Source organism: Delphinus delphis, chromosome 20 (assembly GCF_949987515.2).
Source record: "Delphinus delphis chromosome 20, mDelDel1.2, whole genome shotgun sequence".
In the NCBI taxonomy this organism is placed as follows: Eukaryota; Metazoa; Chordata; class Mammalia; order Artiodactyla; family Delphinidae; genus Delphinus; species Delphinus delphis.
Genome location: NC_082702.1, coordinates 24,141,673 through 24,156,290, shown reverse-complemented (window position 1 = coordinate 24,156,290; position 14,618 = coordinate 24,141,673). Strand labels below are relative to the sequence as shown.

The window sequence follows — 14,618 nt, the reverse complement described above, 5'->3', positions numbered from 1 at the left end:
ATGTGAAGCTCTCTGACATACAGTGTGGCTAGAACTCTGGGTATAAATGGAAGTAACTAGAGTTGCGAAGGGCCTTAACGTTATACCAAGAAATGTGAACTTTACCCTAGAGCCGTTAAAGTCTTCTACTCAGGGGAGAGGCATACCCAAAGCTTCTTTAGAAAGGATTAATGAATAGGTGGGTGACAAAGAGAAGCAGCTAGAAGGAAACCGAAAGCTCCTGAAGAAGTCTACTGCTGAGGGCTGTAGAAGAAGATGTAGAGGGGATGGAAGAAAAGCATTAGCTGGAAACAATCCTGATGTCTAAGAAGAGAAATGATAAAATTATGATATCCCAACTCAATGGAATTCATAAAAGTACTTAATACGAAAGTTAGATATAGATAAGAAAACAAAACATAAGACTGAATAGGAACCAAGACAAGAAGACAAGCAAAAATAAAATTGGATGCATGATGGCAGTAAATAGTGGTGATGTTTCTCTCTAAAAATCCCTTTAATGTCATTACAGAATCTTTACATATTTAAATTTTTGTTGTTGATTGATAGTGGAGAGAAGTAAAGAACAAGAGAAAGAAGCTATAAAGCTATGTCCAACATAAGAACGGAGACTCAGGGAGGATTACTCAGGAAAAGGAAGACAAATTCTATTTTCCACTCTATTTTCTTCACTCCTGAACAGTACATTCACTTACTCTGGTTCTCAAACTGAAGTCTCTTTCAGCCCCCACAGCAGCTGTAGTGCCAAATTTTCTATTTTTCTATTGTTGTTCACCACACTAGCAATGTGTAGCTTCAAATGCCACATCAGGTACAAATACCATAGGCTATGAACACCTGCCTATGCACGCCTAATGTGTGCTTCCCTCCCAGAATTCTAGAGGATCAAGGTTTCAGCCATACTTGAAACCATGGGCTTAATCTTCCATACCACTCACAGTGTGATCCTGACTTCTGAACCAACATAACATATAATTTGATGCCTAGATAGTCTAGTGACAAATAGCTTCTGTACAGTATTTTAATGTTTAAGATTATTTAGGTTTAATAACTACCTGGTTTGGAGACACTGGAAATTATAAGGAAAACTCTAGAAATACTCTTTGGAAAAAGTTTAGGAAGGGTTGGTTAGTATGTCCTAGAATGATTTAGGTACAATCCCAGACAAAAGCAGTTTGAAATCAATGTACTATAATATACTGAGAAATCATTTAAACATATACTGCCCGAAAACTTCACCACTCAACAAATTCATCACATCTTAGGGCAACAAAGAAACCGAAGAGGGTTTTAAGGAAAAACTAAAAGCAACTCACTTGTACTGCATATTTGTAAAACTGTTCCGATAGTTCTCCTAGCTCCTCCCTAGTCTTACAGGTGTTGGGAAACTCCTCCAGCCAGTCCAGCTGTTCCACTTTGGCAACAGGATATGGCTTCTCTTTTATGACCTGTACAATCTGGAAGCGGCACAGGCCCGTAATCAGCAAAGTATAGTGGGGCTTGGGCCAGTTACTGCCCACAACCTGGACCGCCAGTGCAGCTGTCCCAATCCTGAAAAACACAGAACATCAGTATTACAAATGCTCAATATGGTAGAAGAGAAACTTACCTCAAGAATAAAGACGCAGACGTAGAGAATAGACTTGAGGACACAGGGAGGGGGAAGGGTAAGCTGGGATGAAGTGAGAGAGTGAAAACGACATATATACACTACCAAATGTAAAATAGATAGCTAGTGGGAAGCAGCGGCACAGCACAGGGAGAACAGCTCGGTGCTTTGTGACCACCTAGAGGGGTGGGATAGGGAGGGTGGGAGGGAGACACAGAGGGAGGGGATATAGGGATATGTGTATACATATAGCTGATTCACTTTGTTGTACAGCAGAAACTAACACAACATTGTAAAGCAATTATACTTCAATAAAGATGTTAAAAAAAAAAAGAAACCTCAAAAGGGTTGCCTTTTCTGAGAAATTCATTAAAAACCAAAGAACGTCCCAAGTGCAAATGAATTATTTCTCTATTTAACTTAGCATCCAGTACAAGTCCCTACCATCTGATATGGGGCCATCTCATTCTAATTAGCCATTCAAAAATTAGGTAGAAATTCCTAAACATCTGGATTATTTAAGCATAAAAACATGAGTAAATGCAGCTGAGATTTATACAGGAATTAATTTTGCCCGCTGGGAATGAGGCAATCTTACACCAGAATATATATGAGCATTTTAGACAGATTTAAACAGCGTGATGTAAACCAATCTAAGAAATCCCCTTCTGATACCAGTTTTGCTACTAACACCAAGCCAGGTTTTTTACATAATCAATCTATAAAACTGCCATCAGATCTGGGAATTAACACGTATGTCCTTGAATTTTGAATTTCTCAATCTGGGGCTAAATATCAGAGGCCACACTTTCATGGACTGAGGAGAGTTAGTCACAGACCTACATCTCAGGAAGACGTCAACCTAGTTCTGTTTAAGTGGTAATCACCTCACCTAACACGAGCTGAAAATGTTATACTTTAAGTCTTAGCTCCATATCACGCAATTCTGACCAAGTCACATATAAACTAATTCACAGAAAGAAAGCTTCATCCAAACTAAGCTGAAGTGATACGAAACAGAAAGATCAATGTTCAGAGGACACTTCCAGATCCCAAACTACCATTATAGTTTCTCCCCTCAGGCACAGGAAAGCTTGTAATTTCAGAAAGAAACTAAAATCAAAGTGACCAGAGCTCTCAACACCCTGGGACCATGGTGACATTGGAATACTACACTTACCCGTCTCAAACATACTGATGGCACAGACAGTATGTGCATATTTTAGTGAGCTTGCTCACTTCTAGATGCAGTTAATTCTTGATTAGTTCCTCGTAAATGATTCATTCTGTAGATTGTCTGTACCTTCAGCTTCCCACCACCACTCAGTTTATTCTGAGCCATGCATATAATTTCCTGAACACCCTTCCAGGCATATCACGTGGATAAAACTCGATTTAAACAAGAACTTAAACCAAAAAATTAGGAAGATAATTTGGTGGAGAGAAAAAACATCATGTACTTTAAAAACCTGAAATGATCTGGCAATCATCTATTGAGTTATTTGTGTCGTGGCTGCTTTTCTTCAGTCACTAATCAAACAGTAGGTTCTATCTCCCATTCCCTTAAAACCAACTCCGACTGCCTGAAAGAGTTAGCCATACCTAAACTGATTAGAGACCAACGAAGACTATAATTCACTGCAGATGACAACCACCAATGCTTACACAGTGCAGAAGAGTTTACAGTTCTATATACAAGAAACATTAACAGACAAGAAACCAGGTTCCTGGTCTAAGGGGTTTACAAACCAGAAGCCAAGGAGAAACCAGAGAGAGATGAGACAAATCCAAACTTCCAGATTAGGAAACAAATTTAATTATTTGGGGTATGTCACTGATTAAAGGTAAGACTAAAAGTGAGTTTTCTAACAAAGCAAATAAAATAGTTTTCCTAACTGTGAAAGGAAGATGTTCCAAACTGGAAAGAGATTAAGTTGGATTTATACTATGCTTTTCCTCCTAATAAAAAAAATATATATAGGGCTTCCCTGGTGGCGCAGTAGTTGAGAGTCCGCCTGCCGATGCAGGGGACACGGGTTCGTGCCCCGGTCCAGGAAGATCCCACATGCCGCAGAGCGGCTGGGCCCGTGAGCCATGGCTGCTGAGCCTGCACGTCCGGAGCCTGTGCTCTGCAACGGGAGAGGCCACAACAGTGAGAGGGCCGCGTACCGGAAAAAAAAAAAAAAATATATATATATATATACACACACACATATATATATATAAAGGTTTTAAATATGTTAATTATTTCTTGCTTTAAATCACTTATAGTTGACAACATACCTAAAAAAATAAAAGGGTACATAAAAAGAATGTACCCTTTTTAAAGGAAAAAACAATGATGTGTGAAATAATTAGATGGCTAGAAACAAACTACCTAGTGAAAGACATTTGGGGTAAAAGCTCTGGAAAGAAAGACGACGTTTAATGTTATTTTAGACAAGTTGCATTGCATGTTGGGCTCTAGGTTTTACATATAAAAATAGGTAAACAAAATATTCAATTAATCTAATACTTTCCTTCTAACTATGATCCATATGATACAGAGGCTTTATATCAACTCAGTCATCTTTCAAAATATCCTAGTTCTTCTATTACCATGCACTTTATTAGGCATGACCAAAAGCAACAATTTGATTTTGCAACAGATCCGCATTTATTCGTACCCAAATGTGTAGTGTTTTTTCCATTTAGGTTGTAGCCCTGTAAATCTACACCTTAATTACTGTGGTATTTTACAGTTCAAAGAATTTCTGAAATTCCTGAGAACTACTCTCAGAGTTGTAAAATATTATTTTAACCCAAAGTCTGACAACAATGGATAAGATTTGTATAATTTGGAAACTGACTTAGATAATATAAGTTTTTGAGAACCATCAAACTACAGTGGTGGGAAAATCTAAAAGCAGCACTACTGCAAAAAGCAGTTTTCCAAGATGAGGATAGCTGTGGTCTATTTGCCAACCACTTGCTTTTTTCTTTTCTTTCGTTTTTTCTTTACTTTAAAGCCCTCCATTTTTCTTGGAATCCTTAATCTTCCAAATCTTTTTTCCAAATAATGCTACTTCAGTTCTGCCCATATTAAAAGAAAGAATATGGGGTCTTCCCACTCCTTCCCCCAACCTCCATTTGTGAAATCTACACTTAAAACTACCCATGTGGGCAATGGTAAAACCATTAACATACAGGGTTATCGCATTGCAGTTTACAGAAGGCTTTCATAGGTATTATTTCATAACACACCACCGTTCACCTCTGTGAGGAAGGTAGCACTTTATTAAAAATGAGTAATTCAGATTCAAAAAGGGTAAACAGGTTAGTTATCCATGGTTACAAGGATATTAAATAGCAATAGGGGAGCTGAATTAGGTTTTATGACAAATTATACTCTTTTCCCACCACAATGGACAACATGAATTTGTACTTATAAGAAGTATAAAAATAAACACTATTAACATAGCTTCTAAATAGCTGAGATACTGCAAGTCACAGCTATTATTTAATATCTAATGTTTACATCTTAACAACACTTAAGGAAGAGAAGTATTTCCACCAAAGCTCTGGAAGCAAAAGTTACACACTTCTGGGAAAGGACCACTGAAACATCTTTTTGGTTTTGACTTGGTATCACCCAACTTATCTTCCTGAATATCTGATGATTTTGAGCAAAATTTATCATCATTGTTAATAAAGATTTAGAAACAACGAAAGAGTCTATTAGGATAGTCCCAAATTCTACCAGAGATGAGGCTTCTGTGACTACAGGATTTTTGATTTTCACTCCTTTCTTGAAAGTTCATTTCTGAATTTAAGAAACGCAACTTGCAGACAGACCTTCCTTAAAAAGAGTAAATGCAGGGCTTCCCTGGTGGCGCAGTGGTTGAGAGTCCGCCTCCCGATGCAGGGGACATGGATTCGTGCCCCAGTCCGGGAAGATCCCACAAGCCGCGGAGCGGCTGGGCCCAGGAGCCATGGCCGCTGAGCCTGCACGTCCTCCACAACGGGAGAGTCCACAACAGTGAGAGGCCCACATACCACCAAAAAAAAAAAGTAAATGCAGACTTAGGAACATCTAAGTAGAGCTATTCATTACATACTTGCTAATATAAAAGACTAAATTTTAAAATCTTAGTGTTACCAGGTTTCTTGAATGCTGAAGAGTGCTAATAGATACAAATAACAGTAACACATGGAGAGAGGCTTGGCAAATTATGAAACTGTGTATCTGCTCTATATAAATCATTCATTTTTTTGTCAGACAAATGCCAATGAAACTAATCTGGGGTCCTAGAGATGAAGTACACAGAAAATGAAGAGGGACTGAGCATTCAGCACTATGAGGAAATGAAGGCAGGTGCCCTGAAGAATGGAAGGCTGGGAGAAGACTGCAGGGCAATCTTGAAATGCATGAAAGGACAGTGCACAAGGAATGCTAATTATCTACTTGCACTAAGAAAACAATGGGTCACTGAGGAGCCACTAAAAAGACAGTCCAGTGAAGCAGGGTGGCCTGAGGTGGCATGGGAACCAAATTCTAGACTGTGGGGATATTATCCAAAGCTCTTCCTGTGTTAGGCGACATGCCTGCACACTGACGTGCAGATAGGGACTGTGCCGTTCAAAATGGTAAAGGAATTGGTTCAGGTAAGTCAACACCTGGCCCTGCCACTTTGTATGACAAGGAACCCAGGGGAACAAATTACTTCTGCTGCTCCCTGAAGACTGAGGCATTGTCACCTGGATGGTCTAAAGGAAACTAGGGACAGAAAGAGAGCCCTCACCGTCCCTCTGAGGTCCTACTACCACCTGGAAAAGCAGGTAACTGGGGAAGGACAGATTTGCGTATCGCAACAGAAATAACATTATAGACAACGCAGTACTTGTACTATTAAAGCTCTTTTAGGGACTTCCCTGGTGGTCCAGTGGTTAAGACTCCGCGCTTCCACTGCAAGGGGGTGTGGGCCAAAATAAAATAAAATGGTTACTTTAAAAAAAGCTCTTTTAACTTTTTAAAGTAAGAGCATTTAAAGGTGATATTAGAGAAAAAAGACATTGGAACCTAATACTAAGGAATGCAATGCAAACTTTCTACAGACTTTTCAAGTAGCAAATAATATTTCTAGGATAACGAGATGGTCTGCTGGGTCCTCATAATGCTGAAGTTCTATGAAGAATTTTCTATGTATGTTTTCTAACTTAAATTATTAAATTTTAACACTGCTATTCATTTAAAACAAAGGCAGCAATATGAACAGCAAGGACCAGATTACCCATCATCCGATATTAGTGATTACTTCCAAGCAGAAGAATTTAGTTGTTTTGGAGGAATTTACATAAAAGAAATTAAAAACCCTCCAAAATCTTGCCAGAATCATACCAACAAATAGTCACTCAAACCTGAAACATGACTAATCTACTTTCGAAATTCACAGTGTACCCATGGGTAATCAGCAGAACTAAAACAAAACAGCTTATCTTGAGCACTCTTGCCTCAACAGGCAACTAAGTACCTGGGCACAGAAAGCAAAAAATTAGGGGAGAAATAAACAAAGGCTAAAGGAGTGGGGTCATATGTAGGGAAACCAAAATCCAACACAATTTGTCACAGTTTACTGAAACTTGAAAAGTACCCAATTTCACTCAAGCAAGAAGCAAAGTATATCAGATGGAAACCAAAATGTTTTCCATGCTTGAGAAAAGCGAGGCTTTTGCAATGTGGACCAACAATGGACTGCTATGGTTTTTTTGGTTTTGTTTTGTTCTGTAAGAGGAGGGGAGGAGAACCAAATCTCCTTTGAGAATTTTAACAAAGCTATGGACTCTCCTTTAAAAGGAGAGTATATAATCACAAGATTTTGGACAAAAATAAGACATTCCTAACTCTCCCCAAAACCATTGAGAGTCAGGCTACACCTTATTTTAAAAAAGGATAACTGTAGGTGAACGAGGGAGGGGCTCTAAGTTGAAAATACCTCAAGAAGAGTTAAGGAAAGGAGGCAGGGGCTTGGGAGGCTTGAAGATAATGGCATTTGTTGAGAGCATACTACGTACCAGTGCTGTCTGGTAGAAATATAACGTGAACCACATATGTAATTTTAGTAGCCACATTAGAAAATAAGACAAGTGAAATGCTAATATTTTACTTAATTCCAACATTTAATCTATATAAAATTTATCAACAACACATTTTTCATACTAAATTTTCAAAATCTAGTGTATAGTGTACACTTATAGCACATTTAGGGTGACCAACCACCCTGGTTTGTCTGCAACTAAGGGTTTTCCTGGGATATAGGACTTTCAGGGCTGAAACCAGGACAGTCCCTGGCAAACCGGGACAACTGGTCACTCTAATACTACCATCTCAATTTGGACAAGCCACATGTCAAGTGCTCTGTAGCTAGTGGCTACAGTACTGGACAGTGAGTGCAACCATTTATCCAGCCTGGCGCAAAACAGACCACACATGTGATTTCACTTCATCTTCATAACACACGTAAAAGACGGATGCTGCTAGTTTCCAAATTACAGGTGAAGAGAGAAATAAGCACAGGTTCAATCTGTCACCCAAAGTCACACAACTAGGGCCACGGTGTAGGGGAATCCAGTGGTAAGCTTGGGGCCTAAGAAACGTTAAGATATGAGAAGACATGAGAAGATAGGAAAGTTCTAGAAAGGGAGAAAAGGGACAATGTGAACAGGGAAGGCCCTTTAGGAAGGAAAACAGAAGCAGTGAGGGGAAGAGAGAAGGCAGGGGGCGGGGGAGGCAGGGAGTGTGTTAGACAGGCACCCCCAAATTAATAAGGAAATGGTGCAATTTAGGATGGGACGGGAAAAGAGAAAACGTGAAGCAGCCAAGTATCTCCGTTAAGAGGACAAAAGAGGTGGGAAAGAAGTTAAAGAATGAAGACAGGAGTGGGGGAAGGCAAGAGAGAAAGGAAAAGAAAGAGGGGGGCCTGGAAGGTTAAGAGCACCGGCCTAGGAGTCTGAAGACCCGGGGGGCGGGAAAGGAAATTCCCATCAGATGCTGAGCAGCTAATCGTGCAGCTTTCACGACTCCGTGAGTCATCTCATTTAACGGTCACGAGGCATTCCTCTGTCACCCCCGTCTGGTGCGTGAGTCGTCTGAAGAGGCGGAACACCGCCGCGGGGCCCCCCGAGCCCCACGCCCCGAGGCCGGGCCGGGTCTCGGGAGGAGGCCGCGCCGCCGCCGCTGCCGCTGAGCCGCCCAGCCTACCTGTGCAGCGGCGGCAGGTCCTGCGCGTCGCTGGCCGGGTCGGGAGTGTTGGGGATGACGCCCAGGATGGTGCTCTGCAGCGACGTGCCCTTGAGCAGGCGGCTCCGCACCAGCTGCAGGTTGCGGGCCGAGTCCACGCTGGTGCGCATGGTGGAGCCCGGCAGCAGCACGCCCTCGTGCGTGAGCAGAAGCGGGAGGCGGCTGGGGATCTGGATGGGGCTCAGGGATGACATGGCGACGGCCCTCCGCGCCGGGAGAGTACCCGGGAGGCCGACAGCCGGCTTTGCGCGGCCTACAAGGCAACTACCAACCCTCACACCCCTGCGCGCCGCCGCTTCCGGCTCCGCGCTCCCGCCGGCCCCCGGGCTCGGCCGCCGCCCCGCGCCGTACACACGCGAAGAGATGCGCACTCCACCCGCCGGGGCGACCCCTGCCTCCCGGCCCCGCTACTCCGCTTTCTGCAGAGGCTCCCACAGAGCAGAGCTGTATGCCCAAGAATGATCCCATGTAAATTGTGTCCACTTGAAATGTTTGCACCTTTCTATTCGAATTGATTTTAGATGTACAAAAATATAGTAGGGAGTTTTCATGTACCTGTCACCCAGCTTCCCCTGTAATCATGTTACACAATCATCCTTCAACTATTAAAAACCAGGCAACTAACACTCCTGTTATCTAATCTTTAGACTTCCACAAATTTTGCGTTTTCTCACAAATGTCCTTTTTTCTGGTCCACGATCCCACTTTTCATTTAGTTGTGCTGTCTCCTCAATCTTTCTTTTCTTTTTTTCTTCAAAGCTTTGCAACTTTTAAAACGTATTGATCCCTTAGTTTGTAGAATGTCCCTCAATTTGGGTTTATCTGATGTTCTCTCAAGATCAACATTATACATTTTTGTCAGGAAGACCACAGAAGTGATGTGCCTTAGTGATACATGATGGTGAAATGTCTTACCAATGATGATTTTGACAGTGATTCCTTGGTGAAGGTATAATAGTATCTGCTAGGTTTCTCCACTTTAAGGTACTATTTTTTTCATTATAAGTAGTAAGTATGTGTAGGGAGTTAAGTCTACATTTATTAATTGAAATCTGTAAGAAAAAGCTGCCCCATCTCGCTTCCCAATAATTTACTTTTTATGTTATTTTATGTTAGTATGGACTCGTGGGTATTCAGTTTTTTATGGGCTATCATGCAATAATATCATGTATATCATTGCTTGAATTTTTTCAGATTTGGCCCTTGGGAACTCCTTCACATTGGAATTTGACTTGGGTTTGGCTGTAGTTTGCAGACGGAATTTTTTCCCCAAATATGAAGTCCAGCAATGCTGTCAGAATCCAGGAGGGAATTGAAAGTCTAGTCAAGACAACATGCATTTGTTGAGGGCCTGCTGAGTGCAAGGCCCCGGTCTGATTGTGGAGGGTAGAGAGCGGAACAGAAGGCAAGGTCCTACCCTCAAACACCTCTTGGCCAGAGGGACAGACCCATAGACAGCTGAGTCTGATACAGTGCAGCAGGTAAGGGAAAGGAGAAGGCAGGTGTCCTAGCTGCTGTGCTGGAGACAGAAATTCAGGAACTCGGAGTCTCTGGCCTAAAGCTCTTTCTCTGACGTTATCCCACCTTTTATTCATTCTCTAAACAACCATTTATTGAATGCCTACTATGTACTGGATATTACTTTAGGTGCTGGGGATACATCAGTGAACACAACAGACAAGGTTCCTGCTTTCATGGAGCTAACATTCTAGGGGGAGAAGCAGAAAATAAGCAAGGAAAATCCTTTTAGATGGCAATACGCCCTTTACATGGTCAGAGCAGACCTCACTGAAGAGCTGAGCCCCATACTGCAGCCATGCAGAGGCCGTGGGGTGGGTGCCAAGGCGGGTGCTATTTCGGGCAGAAGCAGCAATGATTGCAAAGACTTTTGGCTGGAATGAATTTAGGATGTTTGAGGAGACTGCTCCTGGAATTTGCTGAGGTGGGGCCTGCTGAGGGAAGCAGGAGAGAAGAGGGAGGGGAGGCTATAGAGGACCTTATAAGGAGTGAAGAGTTGGGGTAAGGAGTCTGCTAAGGAGTTTGGGTCTTACTCTAAACCCTATGCAAGCCATAGGCAGTTTCAGGTTGTGGAATAATTTTTCAGGCTTATGTTTTCAAAAGGTCATATTGGCTGCTGTGTGGAGAATGGAATGCAAGGTTTTAAGGTCAGACACGGGGAGGCCAGTTAGGAGGTGGCTGAGATTGTCCAGGCAAGAGGTGATGAGGCTCAGACTAGAAGCAGTGGATTCAGGCCATGTTTGAATGTAGCTTCAACAGAGCACGCTGATGGATTGGACATGACGAGTGAAGGAGAAACAGTCATCAAGGATGTTCCCTAGACCAGGGCCCTAGCCGCTAGGGCCTAGAGAGCAGTTGGGCTGGTAGCAGGAGATCCTAGATCCAATCAGCAAGCTCTGGATCACCTCTCCTCACCCCCTGATAGACTCTAGGGGTAAAAAAAAATAAGATTAAAAAATGCATGGCCCAGCTCCCCAAGAGCTTACCTTTTCACCAAGACCTCCCCAAGGACAAGGGGGAAAGGCCCCATTTTTTGAAGAACTTCAAAAACCATCTTATAAACCTTGTGGTATATTTTTTGATCATGTTTAATGCTTTTAACATACACTCTCCCCAACAACAACAAGCAGTATGAGTGTCTAGTCACATAATAATAGCTGGATTTATTTTTAAATACAAATTCCTTCTGCACCGTAGAAGGTGTGGTATGGGACCGGGTCCACGTTTAAGTTGCTTGCTTTATGAACACCTTCTTTCTATCCCATCAGTCTATCTCTGTGATGGGGTGCCAGCCCACTTGGGAAAGCATCAAGAATCTAAGTGTGAGCTCTTAAGCAACTGTGTGGCTCTCCTGGTTCCTACTTTAACCAGCCCTACATCTACTTCCTTCATTGATCCACCAAATACTTATTCTGCATCTGCTACATGCTAGGCAGTAATCTAGATTCACGGATGCATCAGCGAAATAGGCAGACAAAGCCCCTGGTGTCAAAGGGCTTACATTCTAGTGAGGTAGGCAGAAAATAAGTAAGCCCCCAAAGAAATGACAATTTCAGAAAGTGATAAGTAAAGGAAATCTAATAGGAAAATCTGTAGAAGGTGCTAGAGACAGGAGGACAAGATGAGGGAGGGACGTCTGGGAAGGTGACCCTGCAGAAGTGGTGTTTGAGCTGAAACCTCCATGACAAGAAAGACCAGGCTCTGCAGGGATCTCGGAGGACAGTGTTCTCAGCAGAGGTTAGGACTCAGACAAAGACCAAGATGGGAAGGAGCTTCCCAGTTTCTGGAACAGAGAAGACCAGGCTCTGGGCTGTAGGGATTCAGCAGTCAACAAGACGGCCACGGCCAGCGAGGGGCTCCAGGAGCTCTGAGAACCAGCCCCTGGAAAGCTACCCAGCTACCCAGGGAAGGCAACGGATCCGTCTAATCATCTCAGCTTCTTCAGGCCTGGCTCTCCGGCCCTCTGCCCCTCGCCATGGGCACCTCCCCTACCCTCTGGTGCCCCTTCTGGCCTTGGACACTAGACCCTGCTGGGAAAGTGATAAGAACAATGAGGAAATAAATCAGCTCCTCCAAAAAAGTTACCTCTCTCCAAGGGCCCCCCTCCTGTACACAGGCTGTTTCCCCATATGCCAATGGCCCGTGTCTAAACTAATCATGACTTTGGCCCCCTGGGGATCAGGGAGCACAGGGCTGGAAGCATCTGTTTCCTCTCTGGTTTACTCCCAGTCCTGTCCTGGCCCCAGGCCTGACCACAGTGATGAGTTTGCCCCTAATTAGAATGAAGAAACATCAGCTCTGTCTTCTTGAGAGGAAGGTGGGAGGCCAGGGAACTTTTCTAGGATGCCAAAGAAAACTCTGGAGGGAATTCCCCCGGCCATTCAAGGAAGCGGAAGTGGGCCTCATAGACATGGAAGGCAGCTCAAGCCAATATGTGGCTGAGTTCCAGTTATGTTGAGATGAGCAATTTGTGTTCTGCAAGCATATCCATTGCACACATTTGCATTCCCTTCATTTTCATTTGCTTTACTTTTCCCTGTTGCTAGTTTCCTGGATGACTTCTGTATTTCTACAAGGACTCACGTCTTTAAAACTCTCATTGTATCTCTTTGCAGGTGTGTATAAATAAACCAGTTGGCAAATCATACTATAACTGAAAGGTGAGAAAAAAATCTAATTTCTGTATTTGTTCTCTAAGAATCTGGTCTTCCTCATGAGCCCCTACTTGCTGGTTAATTAGCAGAACATAAATGTTTAGGCTTACTATTTTAAGATGCTAGTTCATAAGAACAAACTGTCAAATTTTCAGGAATTTTGAGAACCCAGTTGTTAAACACAAATATTAAAATTAAATTATATAGACTTACAATTAATAATATCAAAGACAAAGGTAATACTCAAAAATCTTTAAATTATATAGACTTACAATTAATATCAAAGACAAAGGTAATACTCAAAAATCTATCATTTCCTAATTATCTCACTACATTTTACTATTTATACTTTTGAGGTTATTTACATCTACCGTACTTGTATCCTGGAGATAACCGTACAGTGATTTCGTGATGCGCCTCTCTTCCCAACATGTTGGTAGCTTGAAATCATCCAGGATGGGAATATTTGCACCACAAAAATCAGCAAAGGCTACAAATCTGGGCTTGTTTTATTATTTTATTGATTGTCTAGACTTAAGAAATAAATTCAGGAACTGTTAATAATGCAGATTAACAAGTGTGTGGTGCTTGTAGCCATTACATTTTGAAGAGCACAAAAAATGAGAAAATATTCTTTCAGTATTTGAAAACTCTTCAGCAAAGAGACTCATTAACACAAACCAAAATGTCAAGTAACAATTATGTTGGAACTACACCAATTGGAACCACAGGTTAGTTACAGATACACACGTTTACCAGCACACTACTGAGACCGAGGACACAGCCCCTTGCCAGGGTGCATGACTAGCAATCTAGAATTTGCTGCGTCCCCTTCCTCCTCCCCATTCCTCTACTGAGAACCTTTGTGTAGTGAATAAACTGCACACCAGTACACCATGGTCCTACCCCCAGGGCCTCCTTCCATTGAATCATGCCAATTTCGCTTTAATGTGTCTGTGTCCTAGGCTGGTTCATAGCAGCCAGAAACTGGACTCTTCCCACAGTCTTAAACAAGAACTATGTGACAGCCTCTTTTCCCTGACATCCCTCCTTTTCTTTTTAATTTTCCATCACCCCTGAAAGGTCCACTGCTACCATCACAGTTGTACAGTTGCCCCTCAGTTCAGAGGGGGAATTGGTTCCAGGCCCGCTGTGTATACAGAGATCCAAGGATGCTCAAGTTCCTTATATAAAATGGTGTAGTATTTGCATATAATCTAAGAACATCCTTCCATATATTTAAGTCATCTCTAGATTACCTATAATACCTAATAAAATGTAAATACTATGTAAATAGCTGTAAATGTAATGCTATGTAAATAGTTTCCTGTGCCAGTTGAAGTTTACCTTTTTGGAACATTCTGGTTTTTGGGGGTTGTTTTTTCCAAATGTTATCTATCGTCAGTTTGTTGAATCCCGATAGCGGAACATGTGGGTACAGAGGGCCAACTGTATACCTTATGGCCTGGTGCCATGGCTGGGGAGTCTATCTTTTTTTTTTTTGCGGTACACAGGCCTCTCACTGTTGTGGCCTCTCCCATTTCGGAGCACAGGCTCCGGA

The 14,618-nt window shown here is 42.3% G+C and overlaps 1 protein-coding gene across 1 annotated transcript in view; it reads right to left on the bottom strand.

The window, feature by feature from the left end:
• LONP2 (lon peptidase 2, peroxisomal) overlaps positions 1-9,203 on the bottom strand; it is a 95,692-nt gene extending 86,489 nt beyond the window's left edge. Inside the window, exons 1-2 of the mRNA XM_059999832.1 lie at positions 8,847-9,203; positions 1,317-1,551 (exon numbers count right to left, since the gene is read on the bottom strand). Coding sequence (XP_059855815.1) covers positions 1,317-1,551; positions 8,847-9,079 — 468 coding nt within the window. The 5' untranslated portion in view covers positions 9,080-9,203. The remainder of the gene's footprint in view (positions 1-1,316; positions 1,552-8,846) is intronic.
• Positions 9,204-14,618: the final 5,415 nt, after the last annotated feature.